Source organism: Lacerta agilis, chromosome 8, assembly GCF_009819535.1.
Source record: "Lacerta agilis isolate rLacAgi1 chromosome 8, rLacAgi1.pri, whole genome shotgun sequence".
Taxonomy (NCBI): Eukaryota; Metazoa; Chordata; class Lepidosauria; order Squamata; family Lacertidae; genus Lacerta; species Lacerta agilis.
In genome coordinates, this window is record NC_046319.1 from 81,201,710 (window position 1) to 81,224,851 (window position 23,142).

Sequence of the window (23,142 nt, forward strand, 5' to 3'; positions counted from 1 at the left end):
CTTCCTCGCGATCGACGGGACCTGCTGCTCCTCTTTGCTCTCCTCCAGCGCGCAGAGGCGTCGGGCGAGCTCCCGGACACAGGTCAGTGCTGGGAGGAGGCGCTCTGCACACGCTCAGGAGCGCCACCACGTCCGGATTTGCGGCTTCCTAGCTGCTAGCCAGGGCTTGATTTCCAGAAAGGAGAGGTGCCGGGGCTCAAGGCTGTCTGGGGAAGGTGGGGAGGGGGGCATCCCATGTCTTCTGCTCCGTATATGCTTCCAGATTTAGCTCGCTAACCCCGGGATACTGTGGGCTTTGGTATGGGGTCGCCTTCCATCTGAGACGCTGGAGTGCTGCTGCCAGTCAGTGTAGAGCAGCCTTCCTCAGTTTGGGGCGGATGGGAGTTGTAGGCTAAAACGTCCAGGGGGCACCAGGTTGGGGAAGGCCGCTGTAGACACGCCTGGTCCAAATGGTCCAGTGATCTGATTTGGTATATCCTGCGTTTTGCCCAAAGATGCCAGGGCGTCTCATGGTGTGTGTGTTTGTTGGGTTGGCAAGCTGGGGGGTTCAGGTCAAAGGCCCATTTTGGGGGGGTTCGGGTCAAAGTTGTTGAGTTTTTTCAGGGAGGAGGTAAAATGTTGAGCTTTTTTTAGGAGAGCCACAGTTGTTCAGCTTCTTTGGGGGGAGCCAGTGATCTACCGCAGATGTCCAGTGATCTACCGGTAGATCACGATCTACCTGTTGCACATGCCTGTGCTAATGTATGATACACAATGGCCCAAGTCTATTTTAGGGTGCACACACCCCAGTTTCTTCATTGTAGCGGGATGAAGGCAGTGAACTGGAGTGTGTCTTTCACCCAAAAGTGTAACTGGGGCCAGAACAATGCCAGGACATCTAATTGGGGTCTGGGGATATTATCTGGGGTGGCTCATATCCTCTTTTTGAGGGTGTAAATCCCCAGTTCCTTATTCCTTAGTCAGTGTATTGCACCTTGCATTTTGAGCTTTTGACCAGAGAGAAAGCTGTCCTTGAAAAGTGGCAGTCTCCTAATTGTGTGTGTGTGTGTGTGTTTCCTATTTTGGGGTGCAGGGATAAGTAAACTTGGATTCCTTACTCAGTCTGTTCCTTCAAATCTGCATCCAATAAGAGGATAAGATGCGGGGAGGGCAATTAATTTGGGGTTTAGACACATCATCATACCTGTTCCACATTTGTGAGAAATCCATCTACTAGTGGATTTCCTACTAGTGGAACTCCTTGCCTATTTATCACCTGCTAAAAACATTTTTGTTCAGGTGAGATACGTAGCGTGTGTTTTAATCTGGTTTTAGTTTCTTGTGGGTTTTATTTTATTTTATTTTTAAATGTCAAATTAGTTGTTTTAAATTGTTTTTATTGGTAATTTTATAGTTTAATTCTCTGTATATAAAACAAATAAAATGTTCACAAACTAGAACCAGGGACCAACATTAGCTTTAACTTAGCCTTTCAGAGAACACGTGACTCTTAGAAGAGGTCCCTGCCCCAAAGAGCTTAAATAATAATTTTAAAAATTCCACAACTGGAGAGATAATAAGGAGAAACCAGGAAGGCATTCTGTGATCTGACTTACAGGAAGTGGGTCACCTGGTCTCCTCCCAGTCATTATCTGGCTGGTAAACATTTTATAGGTGCTGCAATCACTTTAATGGCACCCTCAGCGTAGATTGGCTTTTCCCAAATGTTGCATAGCCAAGAAATATTTTTCCCCTGATTTAAATTTGGACTCTCCCTTAATAACCGAAAACCCCACCCTGTGCTATCTTTATGAGTCAGTGTTTCGGTGTGCACTGACCGATCGTCTTGGATCCCTGATACATACAGAGACATAATGGGCACCCTCCTCTCAAGCTGGGCATTTCTGTTGCGTTCCTGCCTCAGGAGTACCGCTTCACATTATACCTGTGGCTGAGATGCCACGGGAGAATTAATTCCACGGCAGGCTGCAGCAGCGCCTCACTCAGAGAGCCTTCAAATGGTTTTCTGTTTGGGTTGGGCAGGCCGATTTCATAGAATCGTAAAGTTGGAAGGGACCCCCTAGGATCATCCAGCCCAACCCCCTGCAGTGCAGGGATCTTGCCTGCAGCTGTCCCTGCGTGAATTCGAACCAGCAGCCTTCTGGTGAACAGCCAGGCGCACTGACTCGTTGAGCCATGAGATTCCACAGACAGTAAAGCTACCATAAAGCGTCTCACCCACTGCTGCTGGGCCCCTGCGTTTTGTCTTTGCGGCTCGTCTGGTTCTTGTTGTTCGCTGGCTTCGGCTGCCCTTCAGTAACCCTGGACTTCTTCCTTCCCCAGCCTTGGGTTCCTGAGTGCAAAGCAGCATCAGCTGTTTGCGACGGAGGACATTATAATAGCCCCGTGACTTAGCAGACCGGCTTGCAGTGACCCTGCCAGGGTTTGCAGCTGGTCTCAGTTCGCTTCTGAAGGTTTTCAGCGGAGAGGAGATCTTGGTGGGGAATGTGCAGCATGAGTCGACTGGGGAGGCTGGTTGGCTTCCTCTGCCTGTGGCTCCCTCACCTGCAGTGCGAAGGGTTCAGCTACACCCAGCCTGAGCAGGTGCACCTGTCCTATCCAGGTGAGTTTTACGGCTAACGGGGGCTTTGCATGTCTTCAGTCTCTACCTGTTTGATGATGATGGAGGTGATTAATGTATTTATTACCCAACGTCCCAGGACAGGTCACAGCATTAAAAACAATATTATAAACAATTTAAAAGAACTTGCAGACATAAAATAAGCTAGTTACAGGTAGGTAGCCGTGTCGGTCTGCCATAGTCAAAACAAAATATAAAATCAAAACAATCAAAAAATCCTTCCAGTAGCACCTTAGAGATCAAGCTAAAATAGACCTAAAATAAGCTAGGTCTCCTCCTTCTCCTTCTCCTTCTCCTTCTCCTTCTCCTTCTCCTTCTCCTTCTTTTTCTTCTTCTTCTTCGTATGGCCTTTCATCCATAGATCTCAGGACAGTTGACAGCTTAAAAATACAAGATAAAAACACAAAATGCATAATAAAAACAAGAACGAGAAGAATAATAGAATCATTCATAGAGTTGGAAGAGCCCTTAACCTTCTCTTCTCCAGGCTAAACATACCCAGCTCCCTAAGCCGTTCCTCATAAGGCATCGTTTCCAGGCCTTGGACCATTTTGGTTGCCCTCCTCTGGACACGTTCCAGCTTGTCAGTATCCTTCTTGAACTGTGGTGCCCAGAACTGGACACAGTATTCCAGGTGAGGTCTGACGAGCGGAATACAGTGGTACTATTACTTCCCTTGATCTAGACGCTATACTCCTATTGATGCAGCGCAGAATTGCATTGGCTTTTTTAGCTGCTGCATCACACTGTTGACTCATGTCAAGTTTATGGTCTACCAAGACTCCTGCATCCTTTTCACATGTACTGCTCTCAAGCCGGGTGTCACCCATCCTGTAGTTGTGCCTTTCATTTTCTTTTGCCCAAGTGTAGTACTTTACATTTCTCCCTGTTAAAATTCATCTTGTTTGCTTTGGCCCAGTTCTCTAATCAATACAAACCAAACCAATAACCTCCCTCCTACAACTAACATTTAACAGGTTATAGGATGTCAATCAGCCCATGGCCTGGTTGGAGAGGAACTTTTTTACCTGGCAGTTAAAGGTATACAATGAAGGCAGTAGCTGAACCTCCCTGGGTCTGCATCTGCATCTGCGAGACAGCTCTGACAGTGGTTTGCAATGCCAGCAGCCATTCCTGACTCTCGGCGGCTTAACAATTATTATGGTTGTTTTATTATTATGCTGTGTATTGCGTTTTTATTACTAAGCTCCATAAATTATGTTCTTAGTGTTGTACACTGCCCTGGGATCTTTGGATAAAGGTAGAATAATAATAGGGGACGCGGGTGGCGCTGTGGGTTAAACCACAGAGCCTAGGGCTTGCCGATCAGAAGGTCGGCGGTTCGAATCCCCATGACGGGGTGAGCTCCCGTTGCTCAGTCCCAGCTCCTGCCAATCTAGCAGTTCGAAAGCACGCCAAAAGTACAAGTAGATAAATAGGTACCGCTCCGGCGGGAAGGTAAACGGCATTTCCGTGCGCAGCTCTGGTTCGCCAGAAGCGGCTTAGTCCTGCTGGCCACATGACCCGGAAGCTGTACGCCGGCTCCCTCGGCCAGTAAAGCGAGATGAGCGCCGCAACCCCAGAGTCGGACACGACTGGACCTAATGGTCCCTTTACCTTTACCTAGAATAATAAAAATAAAAATAAATAAATAAATAAATAATAGTTACAGGTATGTAGCCGTGTTGGTCTGCCGTAGTTGAAACAAAATAAAAAATAAAAAAATAAAAAAATTCCTTCCAGTAGCACCTTAGAGACCAACTAAGTTTGTTATTGGCATGAGCTTTCGTGTACATGCACACTTCTTCAGATAATAATAATAGCAACTTTTGATTTATTAATCACCTCAACCACCATCTCAAGGATATTTACACACAAGGTAATTCAGGGCTGGAGTGGATGGGGTCTGCGTCAGGCGCCTTCATAACTCCCTGTGCTGTAGCTTATCATAGAGGAGAGGGTTTTCGATGGCTCTTAGTCATGATAGTTATGCTCTGCCTTCACTGGCTGCGGTGATCCTGTTGCTGGAAGCACTGGGAGCGGGGAGGGTTCTTGTGCTCAGATCCTGTTTCCTTCTTTGGAAAAGGCATCTAGTTCTGATGTTCTTAACACAGCTGCCTGTCCCTTGAGAGCCAGTGTGGTGTAGTGGTTAAGAGCGGTGGACTCGTAATCTGGTGAACCAGGTTCGCTTCCCCACTCCTCCACATGCAGCTGGTGGGTGACCTTGGGCTAGTCACACTTCTCTGAAGTCTCTCAGCCCCACTCACCTCACAGAGTGTTTGTTGTAGGGGAGGAAGGGAAAAGGAGAATGTTAGCCACTTTTGAGACTCCTTCGGGTAGTGATAAAGCGGGATATCAAATCCAAACTCTTCTTCTTCTTCTTCTTCCCTTCCCCGCAGGAGACCCCACCACCATGATGGTCACCTGGACCACTTTTGGCCCGGCAGAATCCATCGTGGAGTTTGGCCCCGATCCGGGAGAGGCCTTCACTCGCTCGGCCAGAGGCGACGCCAAGCGGTTCGTGGATGGCGGGAAGCTCAGGCACACCATGTTCATCCACAGGGTCACCCTCCAGGGTCTTGTGCCAGGACAGCGCTATGGTAAGGCATGCCGGCGTTCTGGAGCTGTTTGGCGAGGTCCGCCAGAGAGAGAGACCCGCTGAGCCTTGACCCTGGCCACCTCTTTGTTGACTGAGCTGCAGAAGTCTCTAGCAATCAGGCTGAGATCCCAGAAAGAGCCACGGCGGAGGCAGGGATTAGGCCTCGGTGGTCTGTTATTGCGAGAGAAGGTCAGTGCAGTGGAGCAGTAGGAAAAGGAGATCTGAGTTCAAATCTCTGCTTTGTGACAAAGCTCCGTGGGTGACTTTATGCAGAGGCGTCTTAGCCATTAAGGCTACTGGCGCAAGGCACAGAGTGGCATGGCCTGGAGGGCGCCTCTGCCCTCCAGCCCCGCCAGCAGCGCCGCCCTCGCCCACCTCTTCTTGGGCTGCGGATGCTGGGAGGCCGTTGGCGAGCCAACGGGAGGCTTGCCGATGGCCTCCCTGCATCCACAGCCTGGCCCTGCCCGGCGGAGCGTGAGTTTGGCATCTCCGCCCACCACGCTGCACCCTCCGGCTGCCCGCTGCGCCTGGCCCTGCCTGGCGGAGCGCGAGGGGCACTGGAGGGATCTTCGCGCCAGGGCGCCTGATATACTTAAGACGGCCCTGACTTTATGCCTCACCTGCCTCACAGGGTGGTTGTGAATGAATAAGGGAAAAGTGGACACGGACCTTCTCTAGCTTAGGGTGACCGTGTGACTTTCTTTGGAAAGGGCAGTCCTCTATTAAGGCAGCCCATCTAGGAGAAGGATCCTAAGTCTCTGTTGCTTTGTGGAACATCTTCGGGAGAAGAAAAGGTTAAAGAGTAGTGCTGTTTTTCAAGAATAAAAAGAACGGCAATGGCATCCACCTGAAATGTGCTGGAACTGAGTTCTGGTTTACTGACAAGCTGGAACGTGTCCAGAGGAGGGCAACCAAAATGGTCCAAGGCCTGGAAACGATGCCTTATGAGGAACGGCTTAGGGAGCTGGGTATGTTTAGCCTGGAGAAGAGAAGGTTAAGGGGTGATATGATAGCCATGTTCAAATATATCAAAGGATGTCATATAGAGGAGGGAGAAAGGTTGTTTTCTGCTGCTCCAGAGAAGCAGACACGGGGCAATGGATTCAAACTTCAAGAAAGAAGATTCCACCTAAACATTAGGAAGAACTTCCTGACAGTGAGAGCTGTCCGACAGTGGGATTTGCTGCCAAGGAGTGTGGTGGAGTCTCCTTCTTTGGAGGTCTTTAAGCGGAGGCTGGACAGCCATCTGTCAGGAATGCTTTGATGGTGTTTCCTGCTTGGCAGGGGGTTGGACTGGATGTCCCTTGGGGTCTCTTCCAACTCTAGGATTCTATGGTGAGTTCTGGCTGAAAAAAAGCCCTGCTAAGGAGCAAACCTTACACGAATCCGGAGTGGCGTCCCTAAGACCGTTGGATGGTGCCTTGTACGCCTCCTTCCGGCAATTCCTGCAGTCAAGTTATTGCCGGATCTCTTGTTCTGCTTTCCTTTGGACCACATCAGTGAGGCTGAGAGCTGGGTCTTGTTGTCTGGGCAGCCCAGGACCTCCAGACACACTGCCTTGGTCACTTTGGTGCTGGTAATGCAGCAGTTTGACTTCACCCCCAGAGACACACTCCATTGTCTCTGCAGACAGACGGACGCCAACAACAACAGGGTAGGGGCCGCCGGGGGTGAGTTTGTGGGACCGAGGGGGCGGAGGCCTGAAAAGTGTTTGGAAACTGCCTAGAAGGTGAGAGCCATCTGGATGCCCTGCACTGGATACGGAGATATCCTGGGCCAGCCTTTGTCAACCCGGTGCCCTCCAGATGTTCTGGACCAAGACCCACATCAACCCAGGGCACTAGGTTGGCGAAGGGTGCCCAAGGTCAACTCGGGTTGCTTGCAAGCAGGGTGAGAAGGGAGTGCTGATGTCTCCCACATCAGCTCGAGCACATTTGGTTTGGGGGCAGGAAATAAAGTTCAGCCTATATAACCACCCCTGGGAGTTTCCGAGCCGATCTCTCCTGTCCTCTTTTGCAGCCTACCGCTGTGGAAGTGAACAGGGCTGGAGCAGGTCCTACGGTTTCCGGGCCTTGCTGAACGGCACCGACTGGAGCCCCCGCTTTGCCATCTTTGGGGACATGGGCCTGGAGAACCCACAGTCCTTGCCTCGACTGCAGCGGGAGGCCGAGATGGGCTTGTTTGATGTGGTGCTGCACGTAGGTACGATCGGAGAGGGACTAGTCCCGTCTTGAGGATTTATCCTGGGGGGGATGCGAAACCAGCTCTCCCTAAGACCCCCTTCCTGATTTGGAGGAGAGGACCACCATTTGTACTTCTTAAAAATAAAAAAGTCCCCTGTGAACAGCCCTTACCCTATTTGATTCCAATCTGGTTTCCCTCCACAGGAGATTTCGCCTACGACTTGGACACGGTAAGAACTCCATAACTGTAGAGTTGGGGGGGGGGTCCAAAGGGCCATCTAGTTCACCCCCTCCCCCCTTGCAATGCAGGAACCACAGCTAAAGAGGACTTGCTACCTTCCGGATTGGAAATGGGTGGCTTTAAAATGGTTATTTGTGTTATTTACTTAGAGCAGTTGAATCCTGGTCAAAAAGGCTCCCAGCGCGGCTTTTGTTGTTGTTGTTGTTGTTCAGTCGTTCAGTCGTGTCCGACTCTTCGTGACCCCATGGACCAGAGCACGCCAGGCACGCCTATCCTCCACTGCCTCTCGCAGTTTGGCCAAACTCATGTTAGTAGCTTCGAGAACACTGTCCAACCATCTCATCCTCTGTCGTCCCCTTCTCCTTGTGCCCTCCATCTTTCCCAACATCAGGGTCTTTTCTAGGGAGTCTTCTCTTCTCATGAGGTGGCCAAAGTACTGGAGCCTCAACTTCAGGATCTGTCCTTCTAGTGAGCACTCAGGGCTGATTTCTTTGAGAATGGATAGGTTTGATCTTCTTGCAGTCCATGGGACTCTCAAGAGTCTCCTCCAGCACCATAATTCAAAAGCATCAATTCTTTGGCGATCAGCCTTCTTTGGCTTTACAGACAACCAAAGCAAGACAGTCCCTACCCACAGGCTCACAATAATAATAAAAGTAATCGCAATAATATGACATGAAAGGGGAAAGGGATGGGGAGGAAAAAACAAAACCCTGCCATCGATTCTTAAGCAGTTGTTGTATAATGGCAGAGCTGGCCTGCCTCCACAGAGCTGATAGAGCGAGTCCTGCTTCTCACTGCTGGAATGGCTGCCCTCAGCTGCCCTCGTGCCGGCGCCAGTGTGGAGTAACCACATCAGCCTGGCTGATGCCAACAGAGAAGTCTGTGTGCTCCTCTGAGCTTATGAGAAGTCAAAATCCTCTGCCAAGGCAACTCCACATGAAGCAGATTTGCACAAGTTCTTTCAGCTTGCATTTGGCTTCCCTGTTTTGCATGACGAGGCTTACGCTGCTGGCGTGTCAACATCAGACCTCGGTTCCGTCTAGACTGGACTGTTGTAACACGCCGGAAACCACATGGAAACATACAGGGGTGTGGAGCGTTGCTGTAGAATCCTTGTGGGTGGCTCTGCCTGTGCTTTGGGGAGCCAGACCCTTCCTCTCGCCCCAAGCTTCCTTTTTCCTGTCTTGCAGGACAATGCCAACGTCGGAGACGCCTTCATGAGGAAGATTGAGCCTGTGGCCGCCTTGGTGCCGTACATGACTTGCCCAGGGAATCACGAAGAAAAATAGTGAGTAGCAACCGGCTAACTGAGAACAAACTGGTTTTAGCAGGCGCTGAAAAGGGTACATTGAAGGCACATCCCGGATGTCAGTAGGTAGGGCGTTTCAAAGATTGAGTTCTTACAAGTGTGGAACAGGTGCGTCAGGAAGATTTTGGGCATCCCATGGCAGGACAAGAGTCTCAAACAAAGATGTGCTCCCCCAAGCCCACATTCCCAGCAAGCATGTTTGCACTCCTGCCTCAGTGACGTCTACGCTGGCTTGGCCATGTCCACAGAATCCAAGATGGCAGGATCCCCAAGGGTGTGCTCTGCGGGGAGTTGACGTCCGGCATCAGACCAACTTTGAGCTACAAAGATGTCTGCCAACGTGACACGAAGGCTGGCAACGTCAGTCCCGCCGTATGGGAATCCCTTGCAGACGACCGCAGTGCCTGGAGACGGACGGTCAGGTTGTGAATCCAACAGCAGTGACCAGAGGAGGAATGACCGCTGGGAGGAGGGCAGAGAGAAGGAACGCCGTGGTGCATCTGCAGCAGCACAACCAGACGCCTTCATCTGCCCCGGCTGCAGCAAAACATGTCTCTCCCATATCGGTCTCAGCTGCAACTGTCCCAACAGTGTGACCTCACCCCCAAAGATGCACTCCTCCACTGTCTTCCAAGGCAGACAAATGCCACTATTATGTGGCACCAGTAATGGTGCCAATTCCACCATTCAAAGCGATCTCACAGGTAAAATGGTGCCAAGTTGTACAAATAGCAACATCCTGAACTTGGTCCAGTATCAAATCGGCAGCCAGCACAGATCCCTGAGCACACGAGTTATATGCTGACAGATGGGCAGGGTAAAAATAATATATTTATTACTATTGCATGTAAACTTCAAAATGAAGAGCAGGGGCTGAGAGGTCCCTCTTCCCCTGTGACATTCTCCCTCGCTTCCTCTTTCAGCAACTTCTCCAACTACCGCTTCCGCTTCAACATGCCCGGTGGCACGGAGAGCCTCTGGTACAGGTGAGTGTCGTTTAGCCGGGGCAGAGCGGCCGGATTTCCTGCTCGTTTGTGGCCGTCTTGCAAAATGCTGAAGAGATGGTGTCTCGCTAGAGCCATCCGGGTAACGTGTGCATTTGTGCTGATTTGTGTGAAATGCAAGCTTCCTGAAAAAGGGCCTGTTGCAGAAGCCACCACAATTACCTTGAGAGCTCAGGGGTTCACAAAGTGAGTGGCAGCGGCCTCTGCAGAAGAGGGGGGTATTCCCCAGGGGGCCCTAAGAGAGGCGGGGGCGGGCGGGCGGTTTGCTGAACGTATAAACGGCTCTCAGACTTTGAAAAGCTGGTATCACGGGACCAAGTTCACCCATTCGGGTGAATTAATTAAACTAAATAGTTGGATTTTGAATAAACAGGCAATTAATTGTTCCTGGCTTGAATTTTATTGTGTCATTATCTTCCTTAGAGGGTCTTGCAAAGGTCTATTCTGAACAGTGCTTTTCATAGAGGGCACTGGGGATGGGTTTGTGGAACGCAGCAGCCGTGATCCAAAAACGTTTGAGAACCACACAGCTTCTCAATCCTGGAATTGTAGGAGGGGACCCCCGGCATCCCCCAGTCCAGCCCCCTGCAATGCAGGAATCTCAACGCAAGCATCCATGACAGAGGGTCATTCAACCTCTGCTTAAAAACCTCCATGGAAAGGGAGAGTCCAGCAGCTTCCGAGGGAGCCCGTTCCCCTGTCAAACAGCTCTTACTGTCAGAAAGTTTTTTCTGGTGTTTAGACGGAATCTCCCTTTTTGTAACTTGGATCCGTTCCTTCGGGTCAGTGACTTGATGCTGGGTAAATCGGTTGAAAGAATTTGGAGCATCTCCCCGGAGCAATTGGCCGGTTTTAACAGAAGCCAAGCTGGGTGCACAGGAGCATAGAGGAGAGGGAGCTGTGAGCAGCCCAGCCTGCTGCATTCTAGGGCTGGGCCTTGCCATCTTGACGTGTGACACTCCTAATAATAATAATAATATTAATTTATTTAGAATCATAGAATCCTAGAGTTGAAAGAGACCCCAAGGGCCATCCAGTCCAACCCCCTGCCAAACAGGAAACACCATCCAAGCATTCCTGACAGATGGCTGTCAAGCCTCCGCTTAAAGACCTCCAAAGAAGGAGACTCCTTCCCTAACCACTAACCATTTATACCCTAACCACTTGGGGCAGCTCCCAACAGAATATTAAAAACAATAAAACATCAAACATTAAAAACTTCCCAAAGCAGGGCTTCCTTCAGATGTCTTCTAAACGCCAGATAGTTGCTTATTTCCTTGACATCTGACGGGAGGGCGCTCCACAGGGCGGGCGCCACCACTGAGAAGGCCCTGTGCCTGGTTCCCTGTAACCTCACTTCTCTCAGGGAGGGAACCGCCAGAAGGCCCTCGGAGCTGGACTTCAGTGTCTGGGCTGAACGATGGGGGTGGAGACGCTCTTTCAGGTATACAGGACCGAGGCCGTTTAGGGCTTTCAGGGTCAGCAGCGACACTTTGAATTGTGCTCAGAAACGTCCTGGGAGCCAATGTAGGTCTTTCAGGACAAGTGTTATGTGGTCTTGGCGACCGCACCTTACAGAGTGAGGCTTGTTGCTCTTCCCCTGGGGTCCCCTGACTGCTCATCTTTCCCCCTCAGCTGGAACATTGGACCTGCCCACATCATTTCCTTCTCTACCGAGGTCTACTTCTTCTTGAAATATGGACAGCAGCTCGTGGCAGAGCAATTTCAGTGGCTGGAGAAGGACCTGCAGGTGAGGAGCAGACCCCTGTTTTTTTGGGGGGGGGGAAGTGGCAGCTTGCGCCTCAGAGGGGTGGCGTCACCCAATCACTGCTGACGGCTATCTTTCCCTCTCCGGCAGGTGGCGAACCAGCCCGAACGGCGCAAGGAACGCCCCTGGATCATTACCATGGGGCACAGGCCCATGTACTGCTCCAACAACGACCAGGATGACTGTACGCTGTACGAGAGCATTGTAAGTGAGAGAAAGGAATCATAGAAGTAAAATGGACACCAAGGGTCATCTAGTCCAACCACAGGCAATGCAGGAACCCCTGGCAGATGGCTGCGCAACTTCTGCTATCTCTCTCCAACCAAGGAGAGTCCTTTCCAGAGGCGTAGGAAGCCGCTCGGGCACCTGGAGTGGCAAACACGACGTGCACCCAGGGGGCGGGGCGCCGCTACATAGCGCACATGCGCAGCGTCGCTACGTATGATGCATGCGTCACTATGTAGCATCGCCGCGCATGCGCGCTATGTAGCGGGTTGCTGGCGGCGGCGCTGGCAAACCATGAGCAAGCCGCGGAGCGAGGCTTTTTACTGGGCGGCTTGGGAGGCACCGTTGCCCCTGGGGAAAGGGGGAGAAGAAGAAGAAGAAGAGTTTGGATTTGATATCCCGCTTTTCACTCCCCTTCAGGAGTCTCAAAGCGGCTAACATTCTCCTTCCCCTTCCTCTGTGAAGTGAGTGGGGCTGAGAGACTTCAGAGAAGTGTGACTAGCCCAAGGTCACCCAGCAGCTGCATGTGGAGGAGCGGGGCGGGGAAGCGAACCCGGTTCCCCAGATTACGAGTCTACCGCTCTTAACCACTACACCACACTGGCTCTCTCACTGGGAGAGCTTTGCCAGCAGCCCGGGTGGGCCGTCATGGCCGTCTCTTGCTGTAGGCTTGGGAGTCATGGGGGGCGTGCCGAGTGTCACCCCCCCCCAGGTGACACTCTCCCCCTTTGCTCCACCCCTGGTCCTTTCCACACCGCCCCCTTGCTCCGCCCCTGCTCCTTTCCACCTTTTGAGGGAGTCCCTAACGGCTCTTACCGCCAGGAAGTTCTTCCTAATGTTTAATGCAAATCTTCTTGCTTGTCATTTGAATCCGTTGGTTTGAGTCCTACCCTCTGGAGCAGCAGAAAACAAGCTGACTCCCTCTTCTTCGTGACAGCCCTTCTGATATTTGAAGAGGGCTCTCGTATCTCTTCTCAGTCTCCCGTTTCCCAGGCTAAACATACCCAGCTCCTTCAACGATTCCTGGTTTGGTTTCCAGACCCTTGATCATCTTGAAACAGAAGTGTGCATGCACACGAAAGCTCATACCAAGAACAAACTTAGTTGGTTTTTAAGGTGCTACTGGAAGGAATTTTTTTTATTTTTTATTTTGTTTCGACTACGGCAGACCAACACTGCTGCCTACATGTAACTTGATCATCTTGGTCGCTCTCCTCTGCAAACCTTCTGGCTTGTCAATTTCCTCCTCAAACAGGGGTGTTTATGCCATATCCCATAGGCTGTACCGATTCACATAGCATACAGTGTAGAAAAAGGGCATTTCATGCTTGGCACAACTAATTCCATTTGACCCAGATAGTAGGAAAAGGCAGGAAGCTGCGGAAGGAAGGAAGCCCCTCCAGCTCCTCACATTTTACTAGGCATTAGTCCCTGACTCCCCACACTCTCAAGCATATCTTTGCCACTGTAAGGGCTCGAAATTTGCTTTTTGGCTTATTAAAAAGAGAGCTGAGATTTTTTGGGAAGCTGGGTTCTCCACTCAGTACCACATCCTGTGGATCACACTTCAAAATGACCTTAACAAATTAGAGAACTGGGCCAAAGCAAACAAGATGAATTTTAACAGGGAGAAATGTAAAGTACTACACTTGGGCAAAAAAAATGAAAGGCACATATACAGGATGGGTGACACCTGGCTTGAGAGCAGTACATGTGAAAAGGATCTAGGAGTCTTGGTAGACCACAAACTTGACATGAGTCAACAGTGTGATGCAGCAGCTAAAAAAGCCAATGCAATTCTGGGCTGCATCAATAGGAGTATAGCATCTAGATCAAGGGAAGTAATAGTACCACTGTATTCCGCTCTGGTCAGACCTCACCTGGAATACTGTGTCCAGTTCTGGGCACCACCGTTCAAGAAGGATACTGACAAGCTGGAACGTGTCCAGAGGAGGGCAACCAAAATGGTCCAAGGCCTGGAAACGATGCCTTGTGAGGAACGGCTTAGGGAGCTGGGTATGTTTAGCCTGGAGAAGAGGTTAAGGGGTGATATGATAGCCATGTTCAAATATATAAAACGATGTCATCTAGAGGAGGGAGAAAGGTTGTTTTCTGCTGCTCCAGAGAAGCGGACACGGGGCAAAGGATTCAAACTACAAGAAAGAAGATTCCACCTAAACATTAGGAAGAACTTCCTGACAGAGCTGTTGGACAGTGGGATTTGCTGCCAAGGAGTGTGGTGGAGTCTCCTTCTTTGGAGGTCTTGAAGCAGAGGCTTGACAGCCATCTGTCAGGAATGCTTTGATGGTGTTTCCTGCTTGGCAGGGGGTTGGACTGGGTGGCCCTTGGGGTCTCTTCCAACTCTAGGATTCTATTATTCTGCAGAATTGAGGTGGGGATGCATTCTTATAAGACCCTAAGAACCTAGCAATAGCCTGCTGGATCAGGCCAGTAGCCCATCTAGTTCCCACAGGAGCCAATCAATGCCTGTGGGAAACCGGCGAGAAGAACGTGAGCACAAGAGCGACTCTCCCCTCCTGGTGTTTCCAGTAACAGGCGTTCAGAAGCGTTGCTGCCTCAGATTGTGGAGGACAGAGCATAGCCATTGTGGTAGCAGCCATTGAAAGCTTTCTCCATCATTTTGTCTTACCCCTCTTTTAAAGCCATTGTAATTGGTGGCCATTGCTGTCTCTTGTGGAAGGGAGTTCCACAGTGTTATAGGGAAAAACTGCTCCCTTTATGGGGTATTCAGGGCCTGTATAGAGTCCTTAAGGGGGTTACCTATCGGTAGGAGAAAATAACAGAGGCCAAACAGAGTATGTTGAGTAGCAAAGCAGCTAGTAAGCCTGATCTTTATTCAAGGAACTGTTGCAACAGGGTCCCTGCTCACCCCCCCCCCAAAAAAAAACCATACATACCTCACAGGAAGAAGGCAGTCTACCTGATAATGGTCACTGATTGCATTACCTGGGCAATCTGGCCATTCTTTTGTGAGGGTAAATACTTCCTGCAGACTCGAGGAATATCTGAGGTCATTGGGAGAGTCAAAACGGATTCAGGATTGCTCTCCCATGCTATTTGAGACACGTGGTTCATATATTTAGATATGTGTGCATTTATGAATATTTATTCTATATTTGAGACCTTAAAATTCTTATAACAGCAGTTTTCACTACGTGCTGCGTGAAGAAGGGCTTTCTTTCATCTGCCCTGAATCTCCCAGCGTCCAGCTTCATTGTTATGAGAGAGGGAGGGAAACATTTCTCTATCCGCTTTCTCCATGACATGCATAATTTTTAAAATTTTCGTTGTTTCGCCTCTGACTCGCCTTTTCTCTAAACTAAAAAGTCCCAAATACTGCAACCTTCCTTCACAGGGGAGTCTTGAGTAAGTAGTGGGCTGGCATGGATTAATCTGTTCTCTCTCTCTCTCTCTCTCTCTCTCTCTCTCTCTCTCCTTTCCCACCTCAACTTCCCAGATCCGCCGAGGCTTAGACCCACAGCAGTTCGGCTTGGAGGACCTGTTCTACAAATACGGTAGGTCTTGCCCTTCTGCATCTCGTCCTCCTCCTTCCCTGCCCGCACCTCCATTCTGGCTATCGGATCTGTTGAGATTATTATACATTAAACCAAACCTGGCATAAATCTGCCCCGAAGAACTCGCAGCAGCAACACAGACAATATTCTCACGGGAGACAATATTAACTTTTATAGCTTAGTGTTCTCTTCTCCGAACAGCCAGGCTCATGGTAGCGTGACCCTGGAAAAACTTGGAGGGGAGCTTCTCTAACAAACTGGTGCAACAAAGCAAGGCAAAGGGCACTTGTGGAACAATCAAATGATAAAATAACATAAAATTGGGACGATCAAACAGTAAAATAAAATTGGCACAAGCCGCGAAGCACAAATACTCCTTTGCGATCGAATGACGCGGCTTTATTATGTACAAAAACAAGAGGGCTCCCGTCACATTATAAAAACTTTTCAATTAATTTAAACATTTTATCACCTTCTATGCAGATTAGAATTTACGTTATTTTGCACGTATTGCCTAAGCACCAGCTCCTGGGCTACGGTGGTATTGTTGTTGTTGTTGTTGTTGTTGTTGTTCAGTCGTTCAGTCGTGTCCGACTTCGTGACCCCATGGACCAGAGCATGCCAGGCATGCCTATCCTTCACTGCCTCTCGCAGTTTGGCCAAACTCATGTTAGTAGCTTCAAGAACCCTGTCCAACCATCTCGTCCTCTGTCGCCCCCTTCTCCTTGTGCCCTCCATCCTTCCCAACATCAGGGTCTTTTCTAGGGAGTCTTCTCTTCTCATGAGGTGGCCAAAGTACTGGAGCCTCAGCTTCAGGATCTGTCCTTCTAGTGAGCACTCAGGGCTGATTTCTTTGAGAATGGATAGGTTTGATCTTCTTGTAGTCCATGGGACTCTCAAGAGTCTCCTCCAGCACCAGAATTCAAAAGCATCAATTCTTCGGCGATCGGTCTTCTTTATGGTCCAGCTCTCACTTCCGTACATTACTACTGGGAAAACCATAGCTTTAACTATACGGACCTTTGTCGGCAAGGTGATGTCTTTGCTTTTTAAGATGCTGTCAAGACAGTGGTATAGTTCATTATTAATATGTATGGTGTTGTATGTTGAAATAATTTAATAATAAATACATAAATACATAAATACAATGGAGCAGGTGACTTTGGGGGAGCAGAGGTTGGAGCATGGGCTTCTCTGGCTGGCTGGCACCAGATGCTGTTCTCTGCCTTGGCAAAGTCTCTTCTTTTCCTCCCTCCAGGGGTTGACCTGGAGCTGTGGGCCCACGAACACTCCTACGAGAGGCTGTGGCCGATCTACGACTACAAGGTGATTCCAGGCTTGGCAAAGGGGCAGCATCCTGTTCAGAAGCAGAGACCTGGGATAAGGCGGGAGAGTCCTTACCCCACAGCAGAATTTCCGCGGTGGGAGATTCGGAGACCTTGTTGGGTTGGAATCGGTAGAATCTGGCTCTCTGCCACACCTGCTTCAGTGGCTGGGAGCAGCGAGCATCATCCCAGAGCAGGCACCCCCAAACTCTGCCCTCCAGATGTTTTGGGACTACAACTCCCATCACCCCTAGCTAACAGGACCAGTGGTCAGGGATGATGGGAATTGTAGTCCCAAAACATCTGGAGGGCCGAGTTTGGGGGTGCCTGTCTCAGAGTTTTGCCTGCAAATCCTGAGCCACGTGATCTCCTTTTGCAAAAGGGTCCCCTGCTCCGAGGAACTGCTTATCCTCGGGAAACTGGCCTTGAAGGGGCTGGTTTCATTCCACAGACTCGCCAGCAGGAATTTCACCACTGCTAAAGAGTCCTGCTCGCCTTACTTGAACAAGCCCAATCTCATCTGATCTGGGAAGCGCAGCCGGGTCAGGCCTGGTTAGTGCTTGGATGGGAGACAGTTCAGGAATACTGGCTGGTAGGACCTGGGAGACCAGAGTTACCTTGGCCCAGTCATGGCCTCTCAGCCTAACCTACCTTGCAGGCTCGTTGTGGGGATTAAATGAGGAAGGGGGAAGGACCAGGCCCTCCACCTTGAGCTCCTTGGAGAAAAAGGTGGGATATATAGGAAATACAGTTAATTTAAAGTACTGGAATGCTCTCCCCAGGGAAGTTTGCTTGATCTGATCCTATACCCTTTTAAAATGTGGCTCTTTTCTGGGGGGGGGGTTTGTTGTTTTTATTCTGATTATACAGGTAAAACTCAAAAAATTAGAATATCGTGGAAAAGTCCATTTATGTAAGCAATTGTTTTCATTAGCTACTGGAGTTTAATATATGAGATAGACTCATGACATGCAAAGCGAGATATGTCAAGCCTTTGTTTGTTATAATTGTGATGATTATGGCATACAGCTGATGAAAACCCCAAAGTTGAGATTGTTAATTTGGGGTTCTCATCAGCTGTACACCATAATCATCACAATTATAACAAATAAAGGCTTGACATATCTCGCTTTGCATGCCATGTGTCTATCTCATATATTAGTTTCATCTTTTAAGTTGAATTACTGAAAGAAATGAACCTTTCCACGATATTCTAATTTTTCGAGTTTCACCTGTATATGTTGTGATCTTTTCTGTGAACCTCCGTGAGACCTCAGTATATAAACTCTAACAACAACAACAACAACACAGTAAATGAATGATCCTCCTCATCTCTCTTTCTCCTTCAGGTTTGCAATGGCAGCACCGAGGTCCCTTACACCAACCCTTGTGCCCCTGTTCATATTATCACTGGATCAGCTGTAAGTGTGAGGTTTTGGGTGGGTGGGCAGACTTAATTTTAAATGGTGAGCTAATTACACCGTCCCTCTGGATATATACAGAGTTCCTCACATATCGGACTGTTTTGCCCATCTAGCCTAGTGTCGGGGTGCTGTCAGCGTCTCCCATCTGGCTGCCCAGGAAAGTATAAGACAAGGAAACGTTTCCTTCAGTCCTTTTTTATTTAAATCTTTACAGAGAGGCTGTAGAATCTAGCCTCTTGGATAATGGCGTTGTCCCAAGTGAATCTCCCCACCCCACCCCACCCCACCCGTCTCTTCCCCATTCGTCATTCTCATCGTCTCCTCTACAGGTGCTACTACATGCCCTCTGAGCTCTTTGCTCTCCTACTTTTAAGGCTCGCCAGGTTCTGGGAGACGGAGGGCCTGGCATGCTTTCTGATGATAAAGTCTCAGCCAGGCGTTGCTCTGGCTCTTCCACAATTTCCCAACTTTCCCCCTAGTCTGCCTCTGAGCTGCGACCTCCCGCCAACCCCTGTTCTAAATCTTTACCGTCTTCCTCTTCCTCCTCCCTGGAAGGGTCAGGATGGGGAGGTGGGTCTCCACCACTCCTCCTATGCCAATCCCTGACACCTAGGACAAAACATAATATGAGACTGCTGGATCAGGCCATTGGTCCATCTTGTGCATCATCCTTGTCAGGAACTTCCCCGGTGCTGCTCATGAGTAACAACAAAGTCTCTTTTGAAAAACTGAAGCTATTTATTAAGCCTAGCTATTTACAAGCGGAGCTGGTCAAAAACATGACCGTTCAATCACTATCAGAATCCGGATGTACATTCCTTCTCCTTCCCGCCCAACACCAGATTTTGGGCACCCTGAAACGATGTCTCCTGGGTTCTCTAGCCCCCCTGCGGTGTGCCTGCGTCGGAAGCTGTGAGCTTCTGTCCGATCTCGTCTGGCTGGTGGTGCTGGGTCTTCCAGCAGTGTCACGGAGCCCTTGCTCCGCTCCCTCGCCTGGAGACAATTCCTGTGATAAGCTGGATGAGGAGGAGGAGGAGGAATCCGATTGCAAAAGGGGCTTGGGTTCCCTATAACTTAGTGAGCTTCCTGCCCTTGAAGAGCAGCTCTCCCTGGGGCTTCCTCTCTCTCCCTTCTCGTGAGTAGCTGGGCTACTCCTGACAATCCTGTTCTCACCGGGGCCAACGAGATGCTTCAATGGGAAATCAGTGAGCAGAACATAAGTAGAAAAGCACTCTCTCTCTCTCTCTCTCTCTCTCTCTCTCTCTCTCTCTCTCCCCCCCCCCCCCGTGGTTCCCAGCCGCTGGTATTCAGAAGCATTGCTGCCTCAAGACTGGAGACAAGAGTATAGCCATTGTGACTACTAGCCACCGATAGCCCTCTCTTTTAAAGCCATCCCAGTTGGTGGCCATCCCTGCCTCTTGTGGGAGGGAGTTCCACAGGTTAACTATGCATTGCACGAAGAAGTAATTCCTTTTATCTGTCCTGAATCTCCCACCATTTGGCTTCATGGGATGTCCACGAGTTCTAGTGTTATGAGGGAGAGGGTTGTTTCCTCCCGCCGGTCACTGGTCTCCAGGCAGAGGGAGGGGGGGGTGGCAGAGGGCACTGGAAGGGTAAATCATTGCCAGTCTTTGAAAACATTGTATCACTGGATCAGGGCCATCAAATTTCATTCAGTTAATTAAACTAATTGGTTTTAACTGGATTTTGAATAAATGTGCAAATAATGATTCCTGATTTGGATTGCATTGTGGTATTTTATTTTTTTTGAAGAATTTATTATATTTCAAAAATAACGGGGGAAAAACAAAATACAAAAATACAAAAATACAAAATACAAAAAACAAAAACCAAACACTACAGCTAAACAGCAAAAACTTAAAAAACACCAAAAATACAACAACAACAAACAAAAAATCCTAAATATCCTTATACTTATTTAATTCTTACTTAGCGAACTTCCTCCCATCTTCTATGCTGCTTTCATTTCAAATTTACTTTAGTAACTTTATAACAACCTTAAATCATCATTCACAATTAATCTATACCTTATTTATCTATCATCTTATCTCTAACTTTAAGAACTCCTATCATTTCTAAGCACCTTAACAATTCTAGCAATTATATCCTACTTTTACTAAACATACCGGTAATCTATTCTGTTGCCATTAGTTCAGCTGATTTCCAGTTTAAATTTCAATCTTTTCACATTTTTTCATATAGTCTCTGAATTTCTTCCAATCTTCTTGCACCGCTTCCTCCCTCTGGTCTCGGAGTTTCGCAGTCAGTTCAGCGAGTTCCATGTATTCAATCAACTTCATCTGCATTGTGTTATTTATTATCTCCCTTGGTGGGGCATGCAAACCGCTATTCTGAATAATGCATTTATAGGGTAGCAGGCACTGGGGATGAGTTTATGGAATCAGGGAGGCCCGAGAATGTTTGAGAACCACTGGGTTCTCTGTTGTGCAGCTAGGCCAGCCCTCCCCAATTGGGTGCCCTTCAAATGTTTTGGACTGCAACTCCCATCTGGAGGGCACCAGGTCGGCAAAGCCTGAAGAAGACCTTAAGCTTCTGACCTTTGATCCTCTTCCTTCCTCACCCCACCAGGGCTGCAAAGAGCAACATGACCCCTTTGTCCCCGACCCACGAGAATGGAGCGCTGTGCGGATTGAGGATTATGGCTACACCCACATGCAGATCATGAACAGGACTCACGTTTGGCTGGAACAAGTGTCGGACGACCAGGTAGGAAGCGAAAGAGCAACGCTGAATGCAGTGGTTTGCACTGGTGCAGCTCAGCTGCGCTCCGACGTCGTCCAGGGTTGCAGCAGGCCTGCCATGGCCTCGCACAGGAACCATCCATACCCGCCGGATTCCCGATGAGAAGAAACGTTGGGGCCACTGATCCCATTCCAGACACAAAAAAATTGTTCAAGAAATGTTTAACGTTTACTAATTGGGACCCCCAGATGTGCCCGACCCCTGCATTGTTTCCAGTATCGTATTGAGAGCCAGTGTGGCGTAATGGTTATAGTGATGGACTATGATCTGGGAGACCAGGGTTCGAATCCCCACTCAGCCACGAAGCTCATTGGGTGACCTTGAGCCAGTCACCTATCTCACAGGGTTGTTGTAAGGATGAAATGGGGAGGAGGAGAACCATGTGCATTTCCTTGAGCTCCTTGGAAGAAAAAGCTGGCACATAAATGTAATGATGATGATGTTTCTGCAAAGCCCTATATTTGAACCAGGTGTGCAAACTGCAGCCACGTTGTACAGCTTTTCCTGGAGGGCCCCTAACCCCAAAGACACAATAAGAAATAATAAAAAAAATCCTTCCAGTAGCACCTTAGAGATCAACTAAGTTTTTTCTTGGTATGAGCTTTCGTGTGCATGCACACTTCTTCAAAGACACACTCTCTCTCTCTCTCTCTCTCTCTCTCTCTCTCTCTCTCTCTCTCTCACTCTCCCTTTGCTTTTCAGGGTGGGAAGGTCGTGGACGGGATTTGGCTGATCAAAGAACTGCACGGCCCAGAAGCCTGGCACTAGCAGGTCCTTGGTGACATCCCTGTTCCCTTCCTGGTCCAGACGGCGTCTGAGGCCTTTGCCTTGTGACAACCAGCTTTCAACGCAGGAAGAAGAGGAAACCACCAGAGCCATCTCCCCCACTAGTCCCAGAAGCAGTAAGAACATCAGAAGATCACGGCGATGGGATCAGGCCAACGGCCCATCTATTCCAGCACCCTTTTCTTGCAGCGGTCAAGCCGGTGACCCAGAGGGAATCCCGCAAGATTCCCTCCGAGCACGAGAGCACTTTTCCCCTTCCTGTGGCTTCCAGCAACTGGTATTCAGCTGTGAAGGCAGAGCACAGACATCATCGTCATTGATAGCCCTCAGTTTCGTTGGCTCACCCCATTAGGTTCTACTGTTATGAAAAGTAGCATCTTCTCTTTTGGATTTGAGCTCAGGAAGGCCACCAAGGCAGCTGTGGGTAGCAGGGCATGCCATTACACAGTTTGAAGCTTTATTTTTGCAAATCTCTTCAGTGAGAGGTCATAAAATTATGCTTTGGGATGTGAGGAATTCAAATCTGCTATAATTTTTGTGACTGGACAACATTTAGCCTGGTTAGTCTACGTTGGATGAGGAACCACATAAACTGCTTTAGGAAAAGCAAAGAATTTAAATTGTACCTCCTGAAAATAATAATAATGAATGAATGAATTTATTTTTACGGTCCCAGACCAACTTACTAAATCAATAATACAAAAATAATACATAAAAATTTGCACAACAAAAACCATACACGTATGTATACTTATACAGCAGCATTTAAAATATATAGATTAGAATTGGGGCATTAAAATATGGCCTAAAAATTGCCATTTAAGGTCCTATCCATAGCGATAACACCACTTGTTCTCTGAGCTTTATGGCTGCTACACAGTATTTAGCTACTTTCAGGGTAATCTCAGGGTCCATGTCTTCTACAAGGCATTTAAGGCATAGGAATTCATTTAAAGGATTTTGTATGACCGGGGAAAGAAAATCCTCTCCCATTGTCCCTTATAGCTAGATGTTTGTTCATCTCACTCGTACGACGTTGGAGTTCCACATAATAATAATAATATAGTGGACCCTCTGGATACGAATGTAATTTGTTCCAGGGGTCCGTGCGTACCCCAAAAATTAGGTTTGCCACATTCGCAACCCGAAAGTTACGTTACCCAAAGGTAACGTAACTCGAGAGTCCACTGTAATAGAAAATTAATATATAACGTAACTGCAAGTAGATACTTTGAAATCATTTTTAATGATTGCTATGCAGTTCTACGCACAATTTGCTTACCAAGCAACACTAAATAGTATCAATTAAACCAAAATATATTAGGAGCTCCCAAG

At 48.7% G+C, this 23,142-nt stretch overlaps 1 protein-coding gene across 1 annotated transcript; it reads left to right on the forward strand.

Moving 5' to 3' along the window:
• ACP7 (acid phosphatase 7, tartrate resistant (putative)) lies at positions 1 to 22,451 on the forward strand. The gene is made up of 14 exons (XM_033158590.1): positions 1 to 82; positions 2,323 to 2,602; positions 5,020 to 5,220; positions 7,239 to 7,421; positions 7,607 to 7,632; positions 8,837 to 8,934; positions 9,879 to 9,941; positions 11,595 to 11,709; positions 11,818 to 11,931; positions 15,431 to 15,488; positions 16,747 to 16,814; positions 18,163 to 18,234; positions 20,848 to 20,985; positions 21,724 to 22,451. Exons 2-14 carry the CDS (start codon positions 2,485 to 2,487, stop codon positions 21,787 to 21,789), a joined length of 1,320 nt encoding a protein of 439 aa, XP_033014481.1. The 5' UTR covers positions 1 to 82; positions 2,323 to 2,484; the 3' UTR covers positions 21,790 to 22,451.
• The last annotated feature ends 691 nt before the right edge of the window (positions 22,452 to 23,142 follow it).

Bases quoted from the DNA above. Each gene is read 5' to 3' on its own strand.
- ACP7 (XM_033158590.1), top strand. From the start codon at position 2,485: ATGTGCAGCATGAGTCGACTGGGGAGGCTGGTTGGCTTCCTCTGCCTG. The intron at 11,710-11,817 runs GTGAGGAGCAGA...CCTCTCCGGCAG, and splicing joins GGCTGGAGAAGGACCTGCAG to GTGGCGAACCAGCCCGAACG. The intron at 15,489-16,746 runs GTAGGTCTTGCC...TCCTCCCTCCAG, and splicing joins GGACCTGTTCTACAAATACG to GGGTTGACCTGGAGCTGTGG.